At 40.7% G+C, this 22,125-nt stretch overlaps 1 protein-coding gene across 1 annotated transcript in view; it reads left to right on the top strand.

The window, feature by feature from the left end:
• Positions 1-17,978, top strand: part of pigg (phosphatidylinositol glycan anchor biosynthesis class G (EMM blood group)) — an 86,494-nt gene extending 68,516 nt beyond the window's left edge. The window contains exons 11-13 of the mRNA XM_087799396.1: positions 5,557-5,866; positions 14,204-14,367; positions 17,181-17,978. Of these exons, the coding sequence (XP_087655522.1) occupies positions 5,557-5,866; positions 14,204-14,367; positions 17,181-17,397 (691 nt within the window). The 3' untranslated portion in view covers positions 17,398-17,978. The remainder of the gene's footprint in view (positions 1-5,556; positions 5,867-14,203; positions 14,368-17,180) is intronic.
• The last annotated feature ends 4,147 nt before the right edge of the window (positions 17,979-22,125 follow it).

Raw genomic sequence — 22,125 nt, 5'->3', positions numbered from 1 at the left:
TATCACAATTTAAAAATGTAGCCTGCTACCTGAGGTGTGTTTCTTCAGCATGTAATGAATTTCCAACAGCGTAAGTGACCACGTCTATCAAACAACAACTACATGAAGTGAAAGAAAATTTAGGTAATAACACTGATAAGACAGATAAAATGTTAATTATGAATTAATTATGAAGAGTGAAGTAGAGTCAGATGTGAGGGTACATGAAAAGATTCAAGACTTCTTTAGGATGAGGCCTAACTGGCACAAACTTAAGAATTAGTTATTATTATATTGTATTAAAATATACAATTTCATTATAGGGCAACTAATGCGAAAACCCAACTTTTCTGACTTTCACATGTATTTCAGAGGTTGTCTTCCTCTCAAGTATTCAGTAAGTCCCTCATCATGACATTGCTCATTTAATCATTTTTGAATTCCTCTCCTGTACGAAATCTTTGCGAACGGGACTGAACGAGAGCGCAGCCTGTTATGAAGCAGTAATGTGCTTCACTCCTTCTGGAGCCCGATGTTATGACACCCTTGTTGTTTATATACCTTTATCCCTTAGAGGTGGCATCTTTTAGGATTAATAATGTACGGTGACACCATAAATGATGATCAGCATCCTCAAACCATCTAATAATAATGTTCCAAGTCTTTTGTTTTCATTATTTTTCATTCAGAAATAAAGTCATGAACATCAGGTTTTCAATGTTTCTGCTTTAGTACTCCAGCTCACATTTTACATCTTCATGCACCTTAAACCTGCCCTGAATGTATCACGACCTTCAAATAATGTCTTCTCCTGGCAGAGTTTTAGTCCCAGAGTTGCAATGTGCCAGCAAAGTGCTTAGCACATAAATGTTCCTCTTTCTCTCTTCTGATTCACCTGATGCTATCACACTTTGTAAATTTAATTTCCTCCTGCGTCATGTGATGGTCAGTTCATACCAGTGAAGCATTAAATTCGGTTTTCACTTAATTTGTCCCCCATTTTTTTTGTCGTTCATGTTCTTGTCCATGTTATTGTTCATGTTGTTATTCTCATACTAGTTCTTTTGATTTAGTCATTTTGTCCTTATTTTGTTTACGTCAGCTATTGATGATTCCGTGTAACAAATTTACTCCGTCCAACCTCCACAAATATCTCCCAGAAGTGGTCGTGCTTCTCACACCGCAGATTAATTTAATTTACATTAGTTTCATGTAAACATTTGGCAGTGTTTCAGATATGAGTATGACTGTGTTTATGAAAGCAGTGTTTCAGTTTGCAGGGGCCTCATGTTGAAGCCTTTGTGCACATCAGAGACAAATTGACAATTAAAATTGGTCAGATATTACCGCACATATGTATGCATGTTTGCAGTGACATGAGTGGATAGCAAATTATTCACACTTATAAATATATTTCTCATTTTAATCTCATTGATTATGACCACATGATCGTTTTATACTGCTTGTTTTTGAGGTTTTTCACACAATTCAGAAAAAATGGCTGATATAACTGGATACATTTTTTTATCATATATCAAAGTACAGGATCCCATTAGTTTGCATAAGTCTTCTCTACAAGAGTCGCAGTCATCTAATAACAGATGGAATCACTGTCAGCCCTTTGTTTAAAAATGAAGCTATAAAGGTTGAAATTAGAATGCGGCAAAAGCCTGTTTACATTGTGTGGTCACGTGCTAGGTGCTATAACAGCACAATCACATGATGACTTCATGTAAACAGAAAACCCCTTTATTCTATAAATATAATAATAATATGTGTGTGTTTGTGTTGCGCAGGTGCGCCCAAATTTTAATGACGAACAGAGACAACCTAACCTAATTTGCCGAAGGAGCTCTCCAGAGGGATTAATGTAATGATTAATTAGCTCTTCTGCTGCAGGTTCTGTTATTATCTTGTTACAAATGTAAGTCTGACTGCGTTGGTTTTGTAAAAAACTTTAATTTGGAAGTATACATACATATATACAGTATATTTATTTGCAGATTAAAGTTTTTCTATCTGAAATTTTGGTGATTATGATGTAATAATGGGCTCTGCTCCTCCTCCAGACAGCTGTAGTTACGCCCCTCTTTGTTAAAGTCCCTTGGAAGTGTAAACTTCCGGGATTGATGATGCACGGTTGGAAAAAACAATCACAGAAAAGTGGCCATGGTTTGTGTAAGATATTATCGCTTATCTTATTTTTTAATTAAAAGAGAGTTTTGTACAAACAGACACATGCTGATGAGTACAATGGAGGTCCAAGATCAATTTAAGAGGTACTTAAATCAATTAATAGTTAGCTTTTAAGCAGGACATTGTGTCTGTGCGCCATTTTGGGCTTGTTGGAGCTCTGTTGGACTTCCAAAAGCAACAACATGCAGTGATGACATAACAGTGAAGTGAATCCACTGACATCCAGCTGATGTATTTAAATGTATTTTTATAAATGACTAATGTACACAAGTAAAGCTTCTTGGATTTTGTTCAACCTTTGTATTAAAATAAATTGATCAAATATTAATACACGTATATAAGGAATAAGATCTGTTTATGTAATACAACAAAACAAAATTATTTGCGTTTGATCGCTTGAAGTGGAGTCTACAAGAGTCATAGACGTTCTTGTGAAACAACATCACATCACTTATATCAAACTGAAGAAAGCCATTTTTTTCCTCGTGTGATCACGTGATCGAAGCTATCTCCTCAAAAAACAAATTATATTAATGCACATCACATGGGGATTTTTTTAACAAAATATTTTTAATTCTATAAATATAATTATAATATGCGCGTGTGTTGCCCGGATGACCCTCACATTTTAATGTAGCTCAGTGACATCAGACAATCTTCATCATCACAACTCAGCGCTTTAAGTTACTGATTTGCAGTTTTACAATTGTTCAATTAAATCTTAAGATATGTGATTCATTTCATTTAATCCAGTTCGAAATCATTTTAATCCAGTTCAAAATCATTTATCAAAAAGTTTTCATTTGTTTTCTGATCAAATGAAAACCCTGAAGAAGAGAATCACTGCTTCTGGTTCATTTAAATATCATTGAGATATTTGAAGCGACCAATCAGCTTTCACTATTGGGCAGGGATGCATCACGGGAGGTGGCCGTTTTGTGTGCATCATTAATAAGTTAGGTTGGATATTTATTGCCTTACCCCAAGTTCTGTTGGCAACTTCAAGTTGAAACCGCTGTACAGCTAAAGGCTGACTACAGAGGTGATAGCTCGTCATAGAGTTACTTAAGGTTAATTTATATTAGAGTTGAGATGCAAACTCCATCTTTGGTCTGACTTTACCAGCACGGAAGACCAGGCCGCGGAGTGTCGTTAGACATCGCAACCCGTCCATGGTTTGGTAGATCATAGCCTTGTAAAGCATGGCAAAAAATGTAGCTTAGACTTGAGAGGGAGAAAGACATTTGACTTCAAATATGAAAGTCAAAAGCTTGATTCCTGTTAATGAGTTTGGAGGCTTGTCTCATTCATAGTTGAAGAATGTAAAACTTATCCTTGGTATGTACTCAAAAGAGTTGTTGTAATGAAGGTAATGGAAAAGTAAGGAGATCTTCTACACCATTAATTGTCGTACTACAAAATCGTTGTTCAGAATTTTTATTTTTATTCTTTAAAAGGCATTCATCCCTGCTCGACTCATTGATCAATGTTTGCCATCACAGTGGAAACGCCAGCTAATTTTCAAATTTAAACAGAAGAACTAGGCAGGAGTTATAAGCTTTCATCTCGCCTGACATTTGCTGACTCTACACTTCTTCTTAGGAAGTTATGGCTTCTTGTTCCTTTCTGTTTTATAGCCTCTCACAACTGCTGTTAAAATATTGTCCACATAATGCTTCTTAGGGTGTCATAACATGCTGCTTCAACACAGCTGTTATTTAAACTAATGGATGGCACATGAGTCAACAGCTCTCCATTTTCTCCAGATTTCCAATGGAAGCTTTTTCCTATTTCAGAGTTTCAAGCACATGGAGTTATGCTAATAATCAGATATTTAGTGACTTAAGAGTCACTTCTTTAAGATATTTTTTTTTTTTAATATTTCTGCCTCCTAAAATAGGGATTCTATATTTCCAGACATCCTTGGAGGATCAGCGATGATGTAAACAAATGTTGCTGCCAAAATAAATCTGAATAATTCCCTGCAATGCCAAGAAGTCACTGCAAAATTTTCCCTCTTGAATCTTCTGGCTGAAGATTGACTGAATGTTAGTCCGTTTTTGCCAACTTGCAGTTTTGAGAGCCAAACTTTTGTTCCTCGCTCACAATAGTGACTTGCTGAGAGACTTTGAAATAAAAGTATTGTAATGTAATTGTTAAACCTCTAAATCATCACTTAGGTTTTACTAAACTCCCCCCAATTGTTTCCTTTACTGTTAAAGCTGTACTCTAAGGGAGGCAGTACATTTCCTGTGGTTTTTACGTTCACTGTGTTATTGTATTCTGGTATCCCTCGGTTTTTCTGGTTTCCTCCCTAAGTTGCAGCTTTTTCATTCATTTATATGACTTACAGATGAGGAAAAGGTGCTTACTTTTTTCTTTTAGCCAAATAGGTAAAATATTGTCAAGAGAGTAATAAAGGTTCTGTGAGAGTAAATACATATTTTTTGAGGTCTTCTAGTGATCTGTCTCTGCGAATCATAATTATTTGCTAACTGATTAATTGGATCGCTGGCTCAACTTGCCCATATCAATTTTTGAGCGAATACATTTCATTAAAATGATTACTCTACCCAGATTTTGGATTATTTTCAAGAACTTCCTGAAGCACTACCTAATTCCATGTGAAATAGGTGGGCTTAAGCTTCCCTCTTTAAAAAATGCAAGATGTGGATTGGCAGCACGGGTGTAGAAATTAAAATGGAGTTTCATTTATACTTATTAATGTTTTGGATATCATATTGGGATGTGCAGGCATGTCCAACTGGGAGAAGACCTCAAGGGGTCCCTTGGCCATGTTAGAGATGCAACCTATTAAGCTCATTGTTCTCGCAGATGTGCTGGAAGAGGTCTCTTGTGAGAGAAAATGGCATCTTTGCTCTGACTGCTCCTTCTCCTAATCTACTTGCTGAAAAAGGTGGCTTGTAGTAGTCATTCAATTTTTCATTGAAGTAGCTTGCAAGTAAACTTGCAGTTTGTGTCAGTGTATTTGGGGGCTCAATATATAATTATTTCCTGCACATTTTTTCAATTAGTTGTTTAAACCTTTTTTTAATTTACTTAATTACCATTTAATACACAGCAAAAAGCATGCATAAAATGGATTTTACTTGATTGAAACGATTCATTTTTATTTATTTAGACAAAAAGTAGTTTCTTCATTGGACATATCTAAAATGTGCTTCACAACTAAATCAATTCATCAGGTTTGACGAACTTAAGAAAAAAAAAAACTTTTATGCAATGTCAAACAAAATTTACTTTTCAAGCTTGTTTTTAAGTTTCTTCCTTGGTTTACTTTTCAGGAATAGATAAAATACATTTTACATTTGCCACAATCCTAGTTAATGTGATAACCTTATCAAAATTGTTGCTTTCCAGAGGAACAGTGGAGGCACGCTTCGTCTACGTCTTTGTCCTGGGCATCCTCTTTTCCGGCACCAAGGACTTGTTGCGCTCCCAGATCATCACCGCAGACGCAAAGTTGATGAGTAGAGGATTGTGGGAGATCTACAGCGGCCTGGTTCTGTTGGCCTCGCTTTTGTTCCGTGCCCACAACATGCCAGTCCTCTGCTGCAGCTTGCTTATCCAGACACTCATGAGCCAGTTCATTTGGAAGAAGCTCCACTACGATGCAGCCCAGACCACCATCATGCATTACTGGTTTGGACAGGCCTTCTTCTACTTCCAGGTGCGTAAATGGTTCAACTTCATGAACAAAATAAATATAATAAATATATATAAATAAGTATATATTTGTATGCATGTATTTTTCAAAATGTTAAGAACTGAAATTTACTTTAACAAATAGGTTAACAATGGATTAAAAGACTTAACATTTATTATGGAGTTCTCTTATTTAAATGTCTGTAAAATATGTCTCACCTTTGCCACTTGAAATTATAGAGTAGTCCGTCTGAGATATTCACAGATGTATCTTAAAGAGCAGCTGGCTTGAGGGTTTTGTTCTATTTGCATTATTTCAAAAGTCATATTTTTTAAATGAAAATTAGACAAACATCACCAAGCTCATAGTATTGTTTCTTGACACATCAGGTCTGATTCTGCCCTCGTCCTGAAGCCTGATCGTTTGTGAATTATAGACATCTTAGCTGCACCTCTCACCTTCTGAGCTCTCCGAAGAAACTGCCACACTGTTGTCTAGCAACCACACCTCCACACTCACATTAGTCGTGTGTGCCACCTAAGTGATGCCCATCTTGTTATTTTACCTCGACCAGAGGCAATGAAATGTCTTCTTGCTACACTGAGGGCTGTCATGGATAATCAATGACTGGAGTTTTACTCAGTCAAGCTGATATCTCACTTGCAACGCGAAGCTGCCCGCGTGAGGCCAATCATAAATTACATTACAACATAAATTTAAAAAATATATATGTTGAGTATGAAATACAACTGTGCGTTTGAAAAGCCTATTTTCTGTATGGATAAGTGATGCTGCCCTCAAGATGAGTGCTAATGCTAAGAAAAGAAAAGTTGACAATGAATGCCATATTTTCAACAAGACATGGACTGCCAGGTATTTTTTTTACAGAAATTAAAAGTAAAGCCATGTGCCTGATTTGTGGTTCACAGGTCGCTGTGTTTAAAGATTATAATTTAAATCGCCATTACACGACAAAGCATGAGGATGAATACAGAAATCTGTCTGATAAAGAGCGTGCAAGAGAGTCTGATGCTTTGCTAGCCAAACTGCAAACCCAACAAGGACTTTTTACATCAGGAAGTGTTGTAAGGTAAAAAAAAAACTTTATTGATCCCTCAGGAGGTCTCCTTTGGGAAATTGTTAAGTCTGTGTTAAAAATGAACTATGTTGTTGATGCTGTAATGAAAAGAGTTAACTTCATCAGCATGAGAGCATTAAATCACAGACAATTTGTTGCATTTTTGGATGAAAATGAGATTGAACATGGTTATATAAGCTATCACTGGCTGAGCCTGGTCAAAGTACTGAAAGGTGTCCTGAGAGAGCAGCATCCCAGAGTTTTCTGATGAAGACCAGACCTCGATTTGCTGTGGATATGACTGCACTAACGAACAAACTTGATGTCATATACTTAGCCCAAGCACTCTAAGGCAGACATTCAGACAGATTTCACTGAACTTTTTCAAGCCCAGATCAGACTGGATTATTCTCACTGAAGAGATAAAACGAAGGTTACGTATGTAACTACGGTTCAATCAGTCCTGGATGACCGCCAGAGGCTGTGCTTCAAGCACTGAATGTATCCCTCTCGCGCATGCGCTGTTCGAGTGTTAATACCAACAAAGCCACTTATGACCCCGGATATGGTATATCTTCCTTGACCAGAGGATTTGTTCCTGCAGAATCTCCTCGCAAAGTCAGAAGGATTCTGAGTGACAGAACACTCTGGCGGTCATCCAGGACTTGTAGAACCGTAGTTACATACGTAACTTTCGTTCTATTTCATCCTTGATGACCGCCAGAGGCGGTACTTCAAGCACTGGTTGAACCATAACAACAAATTCACGAGGAATCCCAGTACATACCTAATTGAGAGGAAGCAGCAGAGTCGGGCAACAGGACCACACCTAATGGATGAGGAGTGGTGACGTTCACCCGATAGAACCTGAAAAAGTACTTGGTGAGGCCCATGACGCTGCCTCACAGATGTCCTCCATGGGTACCCCGTGTATGGCCACCCATGACGTAGACATCGCTCTGGATGGCAGGGGGTGACCACTTCCTTCATATGCGTGGGTAATAACATCTACGATCCAGTGAGACAGTCGCTGTTTGGAAAGAGCACAGCCTTTCATAGGGCCACCGACCATCTTATACTTGCGGTTGCACTTACATAGCTCCTCAAAGCCCGCACAGGGCACAGCATTCCCAACCTGTCTTCCCCTTCCGGGGGAATAAATTGTGCCACTTGAATGGGACGGTTGAGGTTCGATAATGACAGAACCTTTGGGAGAAAGGCCATATTTGGCCCGAGGGTAACCCCTGAGCCATCTGAGCTCCACCGCAGACATGACTCACTCACAGACAGGGCATGAAGTTCTCCGACACGCTTCGCTGAAGCAATTTAGTATAGTATCGCAGACAGCATCTGAACACTCCATCAGGAGCAGGTTGGGCCCTGCAGCTGCCAGACCCATAGCTGCAGGCAAAGAGGTTCGCTTTAGCTGAGACAGGAGATCCTTCCTGTCAGGGAGGCACCATGGTGAGCTGTGGCAGAGCCTACGCAGCCGTGGAAACCATGTTCTCCCTGGCAAGAAGGGGGCTACCAACAGCCGCCTGTGACCCTGCTGGAGGATCCTCTGTAGTATTAAAAAAAATCAGAGGGATTGGGGGAAAAGCATAGAGGAGACCTTCTGGCCAGTCGTGCGCAAGAGCATCCTGGCCCAGAGGACTGCTTTCCTCTTTCAGGGAGAACCAGAGGGGGCAATGGGTCGACTCCTCTGTGGCAAATAGATCTACCTCTGGTCTGCCGAAGATGTCCCAGATATTGAGCACCACCTCTGGATAAAGCCGCCACTCCCCTGGCGGAGGCTTGCCCCGAGAGAGCAGCTCTGCGACCCTGGTGGTTTATATGCGATACGGTCGACACATTGTCTGACCGCACAAGCACATGTAGCCCTCTCAGGAAGGGAAGAAAGTACTGCAGGTCCAGATACACAACTCATAGCTCTAGAACATGGATATGCTCCGAGCAGTCTTGAGTAGACCACAGCCCCTGGGCTATCAGGTTTTGCCACACTGCACCCCATCCCGAGAGGGAGGCATCTGTTGTGATGGCCTCTCGACGGAATGCAACCGAACCCATCTGCATGCCCTGGAGGAGAAAATGTCTCTCTCTCCACGGAGCCAGAGCAAGGAAGCAACGGTGTGACAACTTGAGTCTCCTGTGCCGGTGTCACCTGGCATCCAAATGAAAGCTGTTCAGCCACCTCTGAAGGGGACGTAGCGACAACAGCCCCAAAGGGATCACGGTGGCGGCAGCCGTCAGTTTGCCTAGAGTCGCAGAAACTCCACGTAATGCAACCACATGCCCCTGTAAAAGAGGGAAAGGAGGCGTAGGATGTCGTCCACCCGCTGTGGTGACGGCAAGGCCTTCATTGAGACGGTATCGAGTGTCATCCCGAGAAAAATTGTGCTCTGCAAGGGAACTAGGCAACTCTTTGTAGAGTTCACCCTGAGACCTAGTCGAGACACATGGGAAAGAAGGCTTGTGGTGTCCAGGGTCACCCGAGACCGGGACGGATCAAAGATGAGCCAATCGTCTAGATAGGGCAGGATCTTCATGCCCTGCGACTGCAGGGGCGAGAGGGCTGCCATCACAACCCTGGTAAATACCCGCGGCGAAAGGGAGCACCCTGATCTGAAAATGACGGCCCTGAAAAGCGAACCTCTGGAACTGTCTGTGGTGTTGTGCTATGGGCACATGAAAGTAAGCATCCTTCAGGTCTATTGAAGTAAACCACTCCTCTCTGGAAACAGTGCGCAGAACCACTACAGGGCTGAGCATGTGGAATTTCAAGACCATCAGGAACTTGTTGAGTCTTGCATGCAACTCCCTCAAATATTCGCACAGTAAAGTTGGCGGGAGCTGATCCACGCCTGAAAAAGGCACTGACCGAAGCTGGCTGAGCCTGCGGTATATCCAACTGCAGGCGAGCCAGGGCCGTACGAATGATGGCCCCCATAGAGCCGTCTTCAGAACCAACAGTAGAGCTGTGGGCACCACATCCTCTCCATATTCGGCGAACTCAGTGGCTGAAGCTGCCATGGAGATTGTTATCGGTTTACCACAGAGATTATAGCTTCCTCCGGTTCCAAGATGGCTGGAGGAGGAGCAGGATCACCAAACTCTCTTTCACCAGTCCCAGACTTGAAGGCCAGGAAGAGGATCTCATTTGATTAACCTCCTCCGTTAATTGGTCCACCTTGGAAGCAAGTCCGGACTCTTTAACCTTCTTCCTAGAAGTGGGGCCTCTAGTCTCAGCAGCCCGCCGTTTAGATTGGCCGGATTGAGCTGGAGTCTGCTGCTGGGCTGAGGTCAACTGCTCAGGCCACGAAACGAGGCCCAACAGTTTTTCCACCTCAGCAAGTCTGGCAGGCCTTACTCCCCGGGGCATGAAGCTGCAGTTCATGCAGGGATCTTCTGAAAGACATCCCTCAGATGCTCAGGACCAAGGCATGAGGGACACATATCATGGCCATCTTCAGGCTGCAGAGAAGCCATACAGGCTGAGCAAGAGTGGCCGTCAAGCATGTTAGTAACGAGCGGCAGGCCACACAGAGAAAACAACAAACGCTGGGAGTGGGAGCGAAAACACAGCCTTCACCAACGAGTGTTACACATGTGAGATAGAAGTAGCACAAATGCTGTGAGAGGGAGCCAATACGCTGTCGTCACCAACAAATATAAAAATATAAACAAAAGCGAGTGCAATAGGTTGCACAGGTACTTCAATAACGGTAGCTGAAAATCAGCGGTACAAATGTCGGGATAGGGAGCGAATACACTGCCGTCACCAACAAATGTAAAAAATAACCAAGTGAGTGCAATAGGTTACACCGGCACTCAATAACGGTAGCTGTATATCAGCGTTACAGATGTCGGGAGAGGGAGATAACACACTGCCGTCACCAACAAATGTAAAAAATAACCAAGCGAGTGCAATAGTTTTCAGCGGCACTCAATAACGGTAGCTGTATATCATTGGTACAGATGTCGGGAGAGGGAGATAACACGCTGTCGTCACCAACAAATGTAAAAAATAACCAAGCGTGGTTATGCAATAGGTTTCACCGGCACTCAAAAAGTTGCTTGTTGTATGACATGAGTTTCCCTTTATTATTATTATTAGTATCTATCTTTATTATAGGAGATGCACTAAGAGTATGATTTATACATTTTGAATTCTGTGATTGTACAGTAATGAACTTTACACACGCACCAGCAGCACAAGTCACAATACTAATGTTCAATGTATCATGTAAGCGGTGCTTAAAACACTGGAGTCTGGTCCTTTCTTCCAGCTGTGCTCCCATTATCATATTTGACATGCTGTTTGTGTCTTATTAACTCACTACTCATTCTTTCCGTATGTTGTTTCGAGATGTGGTTATATGGCGGTTTTGAATTGTTTGGTTTTGGCAGCTTCTATGAAGTTGAGACACCTGTAGAATTTTAGCAATACAGCTGCCTTACTCTTTGGCAGCTTCTTTTGAGTCTGAGGTCATTGAACATAAGGTTAAAGCATAGTGTTGACGTCTTTCTCAGCTTGTTCTACTCGTCAAGTCAAATTAACATTAAATTAAATTAAATCACAAGCTTTGCAATTTAGGAATTGCATTTTTAAAGATCGCATTTGTATCTGTCCAAAGGTTGATCATGTTTGACCTCTTTGATACAACAGGTACAAAAATAGTGCCTAGCAGTGCTCTACATCTTAAGGCCTGAGAGTCAGATGTGGCCCTCAAGCATTTTGGACTGTCCTATTTACCAATGAATAATTGATGCATTATTAAAAAGTTTTAAAACTATTTTTGCAGATATTATGACTTAGGAAAGATTATTTTTTTACTGTAAGCAGAAGAACAGTTTAAACAATACAACATGGTCCTCTCAGAGGGATTTCAATTCCACATGGAAAACGGGAAGATTTAACAATGAATGGACAAAAGATTCCTACAAAGAAAATGCCAGAGGCATTCCCATGTACCTTTTTTACTCCAGGATTCCTACCGACTACAAGGAGTATATAGTGAGGAGACAGTTGTTATTTTAATACGTGCTAAGTTATCGTGTACATATTTTTCACCTGTTTGCATATTATTCAATATAAACATTAGTAGAGGGGTTAAGCAGCTCAAAGTCTGACAACTTTCTGAAAAGATGTCCCTCAAGAAATCTCTGAGGAATAGGCCTGGTGTATATGACATATTGAAAGCTGCCCTTTCCTATTTTGTAGCACAACAATTTACCCATTTCTATACTGCAGCCAAATCACCAGAATAATAAGTTTATCCCTGTATTTACATGAAATTGACCCAGAAATGAATTAGAATTGACTTTGGTCCCTCCCAGTGTCACATTTCTTTCACACCTTCACCAGGTTTACCCAATGATACTGGCGCACTACATCCAGGGAGCAACTTGCAACTGCATCACAGATGCCACAATAGTCATAAATGCATCCCATTTTGACATGAAGAAGACCTTGAGCGCCAGATATCTGAGACTATGTCAGTGTGATGATGACGTTGATGTAGGAAATGTATGAAGAATAGAAGGCAGAGGGGAGAGAGGCAGACCAGCGCCTAAGCAAGTTGGTGATGATTGGCAGTGTTTGGCATTCTAAACATGCAACACGTATCAGGTAAATAGATATATATTATACATATTAGCTCCTCCAAGTTGACATTAAATGAAATTTTTAACTCTACTGTACTGCTGAATCTTTCATAATAACTGTGGGGCACTGTCAGCATTGTTTTCTCCAACATTTCCTACCCTTTCACCATTGCGACATGACGGCCCATAAACATTGCAGCAAAGTTTGGCATGTGATCAAGTTAAAAAGAGCCATATGCAGCTCTCAACCTGCAGACAATCCATTTCAAGGAAGAACAGCTTTTGATGGAGGGGTACGTGCTGCACTAGGCTCCACCAAGACATTATCAGGCTACTCAGTAATTTCTCCGATAAGTAAATGGTGTGGTAAGAATAATTGTTATCACGTGGACCATCAGCTGATGTGGAGTGTGTTTGCTAGCAGTGTGTGTAGGTGTCCTCGCAAACCCAATCAAAAACCAGTCGCACCAAAAGATGTACTTGATGTACTCTTAAAGGGGACATGATCATTGATTCCAGCTCCATATTTTTATTCTTGGATCCCTGAGTGCAGTTTTTAGTGATTCATAGTGAGAGACACAATCCTTGCTATGTGGTTGAGCCACTTTTTTCTCATCTCCTGGTTATTCTGCAACCCATTAGGCAATCCTGCTATCAGCATCTATGTAGGTGGAAATCACAACAATATTATAGAACTGCAGAAGTCAACTACTACTGAGTCTACTGAAATATTTGCAGATTTTCATAAAATATCTGTAAAAATGACAATAACATAGTATTGAATAGTCAACAACACAATTAATAATCTAATAAAATGATCATTTTTGTCGGATTCATTCATTTCCCTTTCTTTCTGCCTGTTATGAGGAAGTTTTCCCTCAGAGCAGTCATTGTGCATTTGCTCATTGTGATTTGCTGGGAATTGTTTTAAATTTTTCTTTTCTCTTATATCTTTATCTATAAAGGGCACTTTAAAACTAAATAAGAGCAATGTAGCTCGAATATTAAGCAGTTACAGCTTTTTAAAAGCTTCGAGTCCTCCCAACATTTTTGGCCCTTAGCAGCTTCCGCGTCATTTTGTGGAATCTGTCGCTTTCAGCCAATAAATGACAGAACCAGCTTTATAAGTTCATACACGCTTGCTAAAGGGACAATAACATATTCAAAATTAAATGACATTCCCTTTGATTACTCTGTAATTGACTCTTTCAAAAAATGTATTAAATTGAGGGTAACCATTTGACCATATACATTATTAGTAACAGTCATCATTGTTTCCCTTTCCACAAGGCAGAGAAAATGGCCATTACAATTTGAAAGAAAAAAAAAAAGCAGAAACACAAAGCTATATAAGCTATAAGATATCAATGATATATTTCTCATTCATTCGTAACAGAGGTGCTCTTTAAATTCAGAATTAGGTTTGTTCATAATGTTTTAAGGATCATCTATGCCCCGTAAACTTTGGCTGGAAACTTTAAAAGACAATAAAACTGCATATTTCTTGGCAATGAGGGCATCTTTTGCCACTGTTAGATGGTCGTTGTGTTAGGAACTGAGTGTGAGATAGAAGACGATGGACATATTTAAATAATAGGTCTTAAGAAACGTTATCAAACTTATCTCTCTCAGTCTCTCTCATCATTCTGACGTTAAACTTTTTTTTTCTGCTTCTGCAGGGAAATTCCAACAACATCGGCACTGTTGACATCTCAGTTGGCTTTGTTGGTCTGGAGAGTTATGTGGAAGCTCCAGCCGTCCTCCTGACTGCTCTCAGTACTTACGCCGGCCCACTGCTCTGGGCCTGTCACCTTGTCTGCTACCTCAGCTCCGAGAGAAGGCGGTGAGTCTGATCCTTCCTTCATCCTTTAGCCTTTGATAAATGTTTATTTTTGCAAGAATTGGGTAGCAGAGAATTACCTCAATCAACCTCTCTCCTAATTGTTGGCTGAACGACCCGGAACTTTTATCAAACAAATTCCTGTTGCTGTGAAGAACCTGCAGAGACCCTTGCTGATAGCAGCCAGTGTCCTGAGAGCATCCTCTTTGCTCGATAACCAAGAAAAAAAATGAACAATTGTTGAAGCTGTTCAAGTGTACTTCTGATTGATGCCGTGTTTGATTGATCCCACCAAGAAGCTCCGACATTTATTGCAACTGTCCCAGCAACTGTAGCATTTAAACATTTATGAACTGCTGCTCCTCAGCAGTATGTGAATCTTGATGTGGACATAATGATCCAGTTCTTGTCCAAAACTTTGGGAGTAATTGGAATGGTGGTGGTGTTGGTGGTGCGGGTGGTGAAGAAAGGCGGAGACACAGGAATGAGTTGAAAATAAAATGAATATAAATAAAATTTTGTGAAATATGCAAAGTCAGGTAAAACAATTTACATGATCATCGACCCAAAAAGCAGCAATGTCCAAAGGCTGGTCAGTCCTGCGTGTATTAACGGATAGAAACTCCTAACAATTAACTCGTAAAATGGCTGTTGGGTGCGACGGTATGGAAACTACCTGAACCCTTGTCTTATCCCAAAATCGTTCATTTCCCACAGCTAGAATTTTTCACATTTCCTTCAACCGGGCACATGCATGTGGCCCATTGATAGTTGTATTAATGAGGCCCACATCTACCTTTAAACTATAGATCAATCAGCAGTGTAACAATTTTAAGGCCATTGTTTGAAGTTTCATGTCGTGTATCAGGTTACTAATGTTTGTGTCTGAGCTGGTCAGAGCGTTGTGCATGTGGTTATAAAGGAATGGGGCTAAAAACACACCCACCCTCTCGATCAGAATTTCAATTCAACGAGCTTTGACAATGCTTTACAGTCTTAAAAGATTTCATATTAATTACCAACGGTTTGGATAATATAATGTCTTGTTCCTTGTGTGTCACAGTTTTGTTAATCAGTTGCTCAGTGTTAGTTCTCAAAATTAAAGTGAAAGTGTGTTTGCTGGCCATCTGATTAGATTTCCACCTCCAAATTGGGCCTGATCCTGTTTCTCCTCCTTCTTTATCATCAAGCCTCTGTGGTTTGGCAGAACCGTTAAGCCTTTGCCAGATAGAATGAACTTAACAGTAGAGTCACTAAACAAAATTTTATGGAACAGCACTTTTGTTGTACTTTGTTAATAAAAAAAGATATAATTCTGATAGTAGTTTTCACAGAGAATGAAACAGTTCTGTGACATCATCAAAGCGACTCTATCCAAAGGGGTAATTTGAAAATTGCCGAACACTTAATGAGTCTATAAAAAAAGTTGGATAAAATATGTTGTACAGATCAATGCCACCATTATGAGCTAATTCATAAATTGACTTTGCTGCATGTTCCCTTATGGGGGTTGCGGGGGGGCTGGAGTTTTTCCCAGTTTCCTCGGGGGAAGCCATTCTGTTTCAGGGCACACAAAGACACATTCACACACAATAGAATAGAATAGAATAGAAAATGTTTATTCATCCCCAGAGGGGAAACACACTTTTACAACAGCACAGTTGAAAAAAATAAAGTGCAAGGAAAAAAGAAATAATAAAAGAGATAATAAAAAAATAAATAAAACAGACACACTCATACCCATGGACAATTTCCCCAAGTTCCCAATCAACCTCTGTATGTTTTTGGACAGTGGGAGGAAACTGGAGTGCCAGGAGTAAACCCACGCAACACATGGAGAACATACAAACTCCACACTTAAAGGTCACAAGTCGGTTCCCTCCCGACCTGGAAGCTAACCGGCAATCTTTAAAATAAATATGTTATTTCTGTATTAGATTTTCTATTCTAGCAGCAAATATCAGCGTATAAAAGGGGTTAATACATTTTTCTTGAAATGTAAATGTTTAACCACAAACTAAACAACAACAGGTTGGACAGGTTGATCAGAAAGGCTGGCTCTGTGGTTGGCATGAAGCTGGACTCACTGGTGACAGTTGCTGAGAGGAGATCACTGGACAAACTACTGTCCATCCTGGATGATGATTCATCCTCTTAACACTTTCATCAGTGAGCAGAGAAGCAGATGGAGTGCACGAATGCTCCTTCCCAGATGCAAAACAAATAGACTCAAGGACTCATTCATTCCTCGTGCTATTAGATTGTACAATTCTGAGTTTGGGGGCAGGAGTGGAGTAAAAGTATCATGATGTTCTGTTCTATGTTAATCTTTGTATCCTTTGTCATTGTTGTTTTTCTTTGATCTATGTTCTTTATCTTTAGACTTGGATTGTATGATCTTGTTCTTTCTCTTTATTTCTTTTTGTCCTTGTTCTTATTTTATTTTTATTTATTTTTATGAATAATTGCTGTATTGCTGTGGCAAATTGGAAAAAAACAATAAAGATAAATAAAGTGCTACCTAACCTAAACTAACCTAAAAGTAAACACAGACATGAAGAAGAATAATAAGCCTGGTAAGTTTGGGAACCCCTAGTGTAGGAGACAAGGCTCCAACACCATCATGACATTAGTGTCATTTTGGAATCTGAGTTGACTTGTTCATTACTAGCTAAATGAGTTTGTCTATGATGCATTTTCATCTCCAACAGCCTTTGTCCGGTACTGTCTCTTCTCGCCATGATTGTCCATGAAGACTCGTCTGTCTTTAACCTGTTTTTATTACCACCACGTCAAGTTGTGCCTTCTGTCTGCAGGAGTACCGTCTCTATTGGTCATGGCTGCTACTGTTTGGCTCTGTTAAGGTCGATCCCAGCCGCTGCCTTCATCATCTTGGTGACTGTCCTGCGCTACCATCTATTCATCTGGAGTGTCTTCTCCCCCAAACTCCTCTACGAGGCCATGCACTTGCTTCTGACTGCTGTAGTTTGTCTGATCTTCAACATGATGGAGCAAAGTCACAGCCAGTCTTAGACTTGACTTCTCTTTGAGGAGGTTGGATACACAAACTCTCCCGAGGCCCATGAGCAAGGGCTTTTAAAATGACTAGAAGTAACAAAGATAGTCTCTTTTGTTCGTTTACTGCTGCGATATCCCCCAAAGTCTCTCAAGGACAAAGTGTTTATGCTCCCAGCAGCAGAGTGATACAGAGCTGGATGTGCACTTGAAACACTCACACAGGATTGTTATTTCTGGGACTAATAAACATAAACACATTCTTTTTTTTTCACCTCTGGGAAAATCTTGGGTTTTTTTGCTAAATCAAATTTCAAATTAATTAAGAAGAACATAATCAAAATATCATCAATTGTCTTTAACTGTTTTCCTGATATTATTCTGAATGACAAATTGTAGCTTTGTGTTTCTGTTTCTATGATGTTTTCTTTCTTTCCGAAATGCTAATGGGCTATTTTCTCTGCCTTGTGGAAAGGGAAACAATGATTTTTATATATGTGTATTTATATTTATATGTATGTATCTTAAAATATGATAATAAAAAGTGTGTGTGTGCGCGCTCAACAATAAACCAGCAACATTGGATAAATCCTGTCACATGACATTCTCCAGACTTTGGCATTTGTGTCTTTGCTTGCCTGGTGTCTCATACTAGTGGGACATTCCCTGAACAACCCCCAGCGAGGTGTCCAGGAGGCATCTTACTCAGAAGCTCAAGACACCTAAACTGACTCCTCTTGGCAAGCACTATATGTATTCGAAGGCTCTCAATAGAAGGACGGTGTACAAGTGTATAAGTAAGTAAGTAAGTCATTTTTATTTGTATAGCGCTTTTCCAGACCAGGGTCACAAAGCGCTTAAACAATCAAAACAATATTCAAAAAAGTATATACTTTAAAGGGCAAGATAAAACTGATAACACAACAGGAGTTCCAGAAAATCAAGGAAAAGCCTGAACAAATAGAAACGTCTTAAGATGTTTCTTAAAGGAGTCAGTAGATTCCATCAAGCGCAAAGAAAGAGGAAGATTGTACCAAAGCTTAGGAGCAACAGCCTGAAAAGATTTATCTCCTCTGGTCCTGAACCGTGTGCGAGGAACCATAAGTAGATTCTGATCCACAGACCTCAGAGCCTGAGCTGGGGTGTAAGGCTGGATCAGATCAGTGATGTAAGGAGGAGCCTGACCATGAATAGCTCTGAAAGTAAGAACCAGAATTTTAAAGTTCATCCTGAAAGAAACTGGAAGCCAGTGAAGATTTTTAAGGATCGGAGAAATGTAAGTTCTTTAACTTGAGCGGGTTAGAATTCTCGCTGCAGAGTTCTGAATCAACTGCAGGCGAGACAGCGCCTTCTTGTTAAGACATGAAAACAAACTGTTGCAATAGTCCAGACGAGAAGAAACAAACGCGTAGATTAAAAGCTCCAGATCATGTTCCGACAACATTTTCCTAAGTTTAGAGATTTTTCTCAGTTGAAGGAAACAGTTTCTGGTCAGTTTTCTGCAGTGTTAAACTAGAGACATGTCTTTATCAAATACAACACCCAGGTTTCTCAGGCTCAGTTTGACACACTGACCTAAGTCACCTAAGTACTGGCTCAACCCTGGAACCTTATTATCATGAGCAAGTACCAGAGTTTCAGTTTTGTCCACATTTAGCTGTAGAGTTTTTTCACTCAAGAGGTAAAAAAAAAAAAGAAATCTGGTTGGAGTAGCCATTGTTTGATTTCTAGCAAACAATTGACTAAGCTGTTCAGCCTTTGGGGCTCAATTGGAACAAAAGAGCAGTAGAGCTGGATGTCATCAGCAAAAATGTGATTAGAAACATCAGGAAATCTCTGAATGATTTTACCGAGGGGAATCAAGTACAGCAAAAACAATAAAGGACCCAGAACAGAACCTTGAGGGACTCAACACAACAGATCTGCCGATTCAGACCTCATTTGATTGGCAGATACACTAAAACTGCGCCCAGAAAGGTAAGACGAGAACCATTCTAACACAGACCCAGACAGTCCCACTTCATCCCTCAGTCTACTTAGCAGGATCTGGTGATCAACTGTGTCAAAGGCAGAGGACAGATCCAAGAGAACCAGAACAGTGGATTTACCCGAGTCAGCCGACATCATGATGTCACTGGACACCTTCAATAAAGCTGTCTCCGTAGAGTGATGTTTAAGGAAGCCAGACTGAAACTTCTCATGGATGTCACTGATCCAGGAACAAAGACAGCTGCTGCTAGCTTCTCCAAGATCTTGGACAAGAAAGGGAGCTTAGAAATAGGCCTGAAATTACTGAGGTCAGTTGGGTTTTTGAGCAGAGGCTCCACAATGGCATGTTTAAATGCATTGGGAAAAACCCCCGTGGAATGGGAGAGGTTCACCATATTGGTAACCCAGGGGCCAATTACATCAAATACTTTGATAAAAAGAAAGGACGTCATCTGAGCAAGAGGAGGGTTTCATCTTGTTCACTAGTGCTGAAATATCAACCAAAGATACAGCAGTGAAGGAGGACCAAGAGGAGGAGAGGGGCTCAGAGACAGTAGGGGTTCCAAACAAAGGGGGAGAGATTTTGTCTTTGATCAATTTAATTTTGTCAATGATAAATTTCAACAATGCATTGCTGTCAGCTTCACAGAAGACAGGCGTGATTTGAGGAGCAGGAGACAGGAGTGAATTAATTGTGTCAAACAAAACTTTGGGGGTTTTCTTGTTTGCTGGTACCAGTTTTCTGATGTAATCAGATCTAGCAGTTTCTACCATCTCATTGTAAGAAGTAGAAATCAGATCCCTGAGGTGAAGTCTCTGGACCTCAAGTTTAGTGGACTTCAGTCTTTCGACAAAGTCTCTTCAGACTCAGGAGATCTTCATTTGTCCAAGGGCACCGTTTTTTCTGAATTTTCAAGTTCAATTTAACAGTTGGCACTTGAGCCAGTATTTCAACACAATGAGTAGTGAAACAGTGAACCAAACTGTCCACATCTGGGCAGTCATCAAAGGAAAAAGGGTCAAACATAGCAGAAAAACTGTCTGCAGTATCAGCTGAGATGACACGTCTCTGAGACCTAACTTTCAAAGGCTTAGGTTCAGGGATGAAGTCCAGGTTAAACAAGACAAGAGAATGATCACTCAGATGGACATCATGTACAGATACATTAGAAATGTCCAGGCCAAGAGTAAAAACTAAGTCTAAAATGTGGCCTTTTTGATGAGTGGGTTCAGAAACATGTTGCTCAAAATTAAAGGCTTCTGTTAAAGTTAAAAGTTCTTTAGCAGAACAAGATTTGACGTCATCAGCATGAAGATTAGCGTCTCCAAGAACAGATTCCATTTGAATAATGGAAGATAAGAAGTCACTGAAGTCTTTCAAGAACACCGCCGCAGGACCAGGCGGGCGGTAGATTGATACACAATAGAAAGGTCTTGTAGAACCAATCAAGATCATCTGAGACTCAAAAGAAGTGAATTCCTGTATCTGAATCACTCTGCAAGAACAACTCTCCCAATAAACAGTAGCAAGACCTCCCCCACGACCAGAGAGGCGAGGCTTCCCCAGGACAGCACTCCCTACTGGACAGAGTTCGTTCAGATGAATAAACTCTTCCTCTCTCTGCCAAGTCTCAGAAAGACATAATAAATCCAAATTAGATTGTGAAAAGATCATTAAGAATAAAGGATTTATTAGTAATGGAGCGAACATTCAGAAGTCCTACATTCAGCACCGATGACGTCACTGACGACGCCGCGTCACTGATAGGCGCGCAGAACAGGATCTTTTGAAGCGAACAGCGGTCACGTGGGTACCAGCTGTGACTCACGTTCAACTCGGTAGTAAAAGCCGAATTAAAGAGAGGAAATGAAAAAATCTTACCACCTTTCGTTGAGGTCTGGACAGACGGCAGCGCTCTTCAGCGAGAGGAATGTCGATCAAACATCGATGACGTCCGATGACGTCAGAGTTCTTCCGAGTGATCGCGACTGCGTGTCTCATCCTGACCTGTACTCCAGACCGACTCGATCGCTTGTGGAAATTGCCCGGTACCCGAGAGATCAAACGATATTCCACAGAGTCCTAGTCGATGAGAAGCGGAGCCGGAAACACATTCTCCGGACGTTGATAACGGTCGCGATTATAATCCTCCATCGACTCTCTGATGTTGAAAAGAGCATCACCATCATAGATCCGAGATGCTTGAGACATATCTTTAGTGATATGAGCATAATATCCGGACAAGTAGTCGTTAAAACGACTGTTTTTGGCAATTATTGCAGGAGCTTACGTTCAAGCAGGCCGATCAAAGGCTTACCGGAAGCGGAAGTGATAAGAGATAGTGGTTGTCAATAAACGTTGAACACGGAGCTCAGAACGTCTCCCGTCTGGTCCCTGATTGACAGGCTGAGCACGGCATGTTACATGGTGTCAGAAGAGTGCTGAAGCACATCTCCTGTGGCTAACGTTAGTTGAGTGATAGACTGCGGGGTGAAGTTTGAAACCATCGCATAAATGTAGCCACTCCTCTGCTTGGGTTTCCAGCAATCTCTGATTTATAGCTATTGCACATAGTAGATAGTGTAAAAGAGCTGGAGGGTGACATGTAAAGTCAATACCCAAAGTTCTTCAAATAACTGGGCTGCTTAAAAGGGGAATACAAGATCAAGCCTAAAGTGGAGGTTAAGCCCTATGAATTGTCTCTCCCACTTCCATTTTATGAAAAAGTAAAAGAAGAGCTCAAGAGAATGGAGAAA

Source organism: Callionymus lyra, chromosome 9 (genome assembly GCF_982586985.1).
Source record: "Callionymus lyra chromosome 9, fCalLyr1.hap1.1, whole genome shotgun sequence".
In the NCBI taxonomy this organism is placed as follows: domain Eukaryota; kingdom Metazoa; phylum Chordata; class Actinopteri; order Syngnathiformes; family Callionymidae; genus Callionymus; species Callionymus lyra.
Note: the sequence above shows the minus strand (reverse complement) of the source record. Positions and strands in the feature narration are given on the sequence as shown.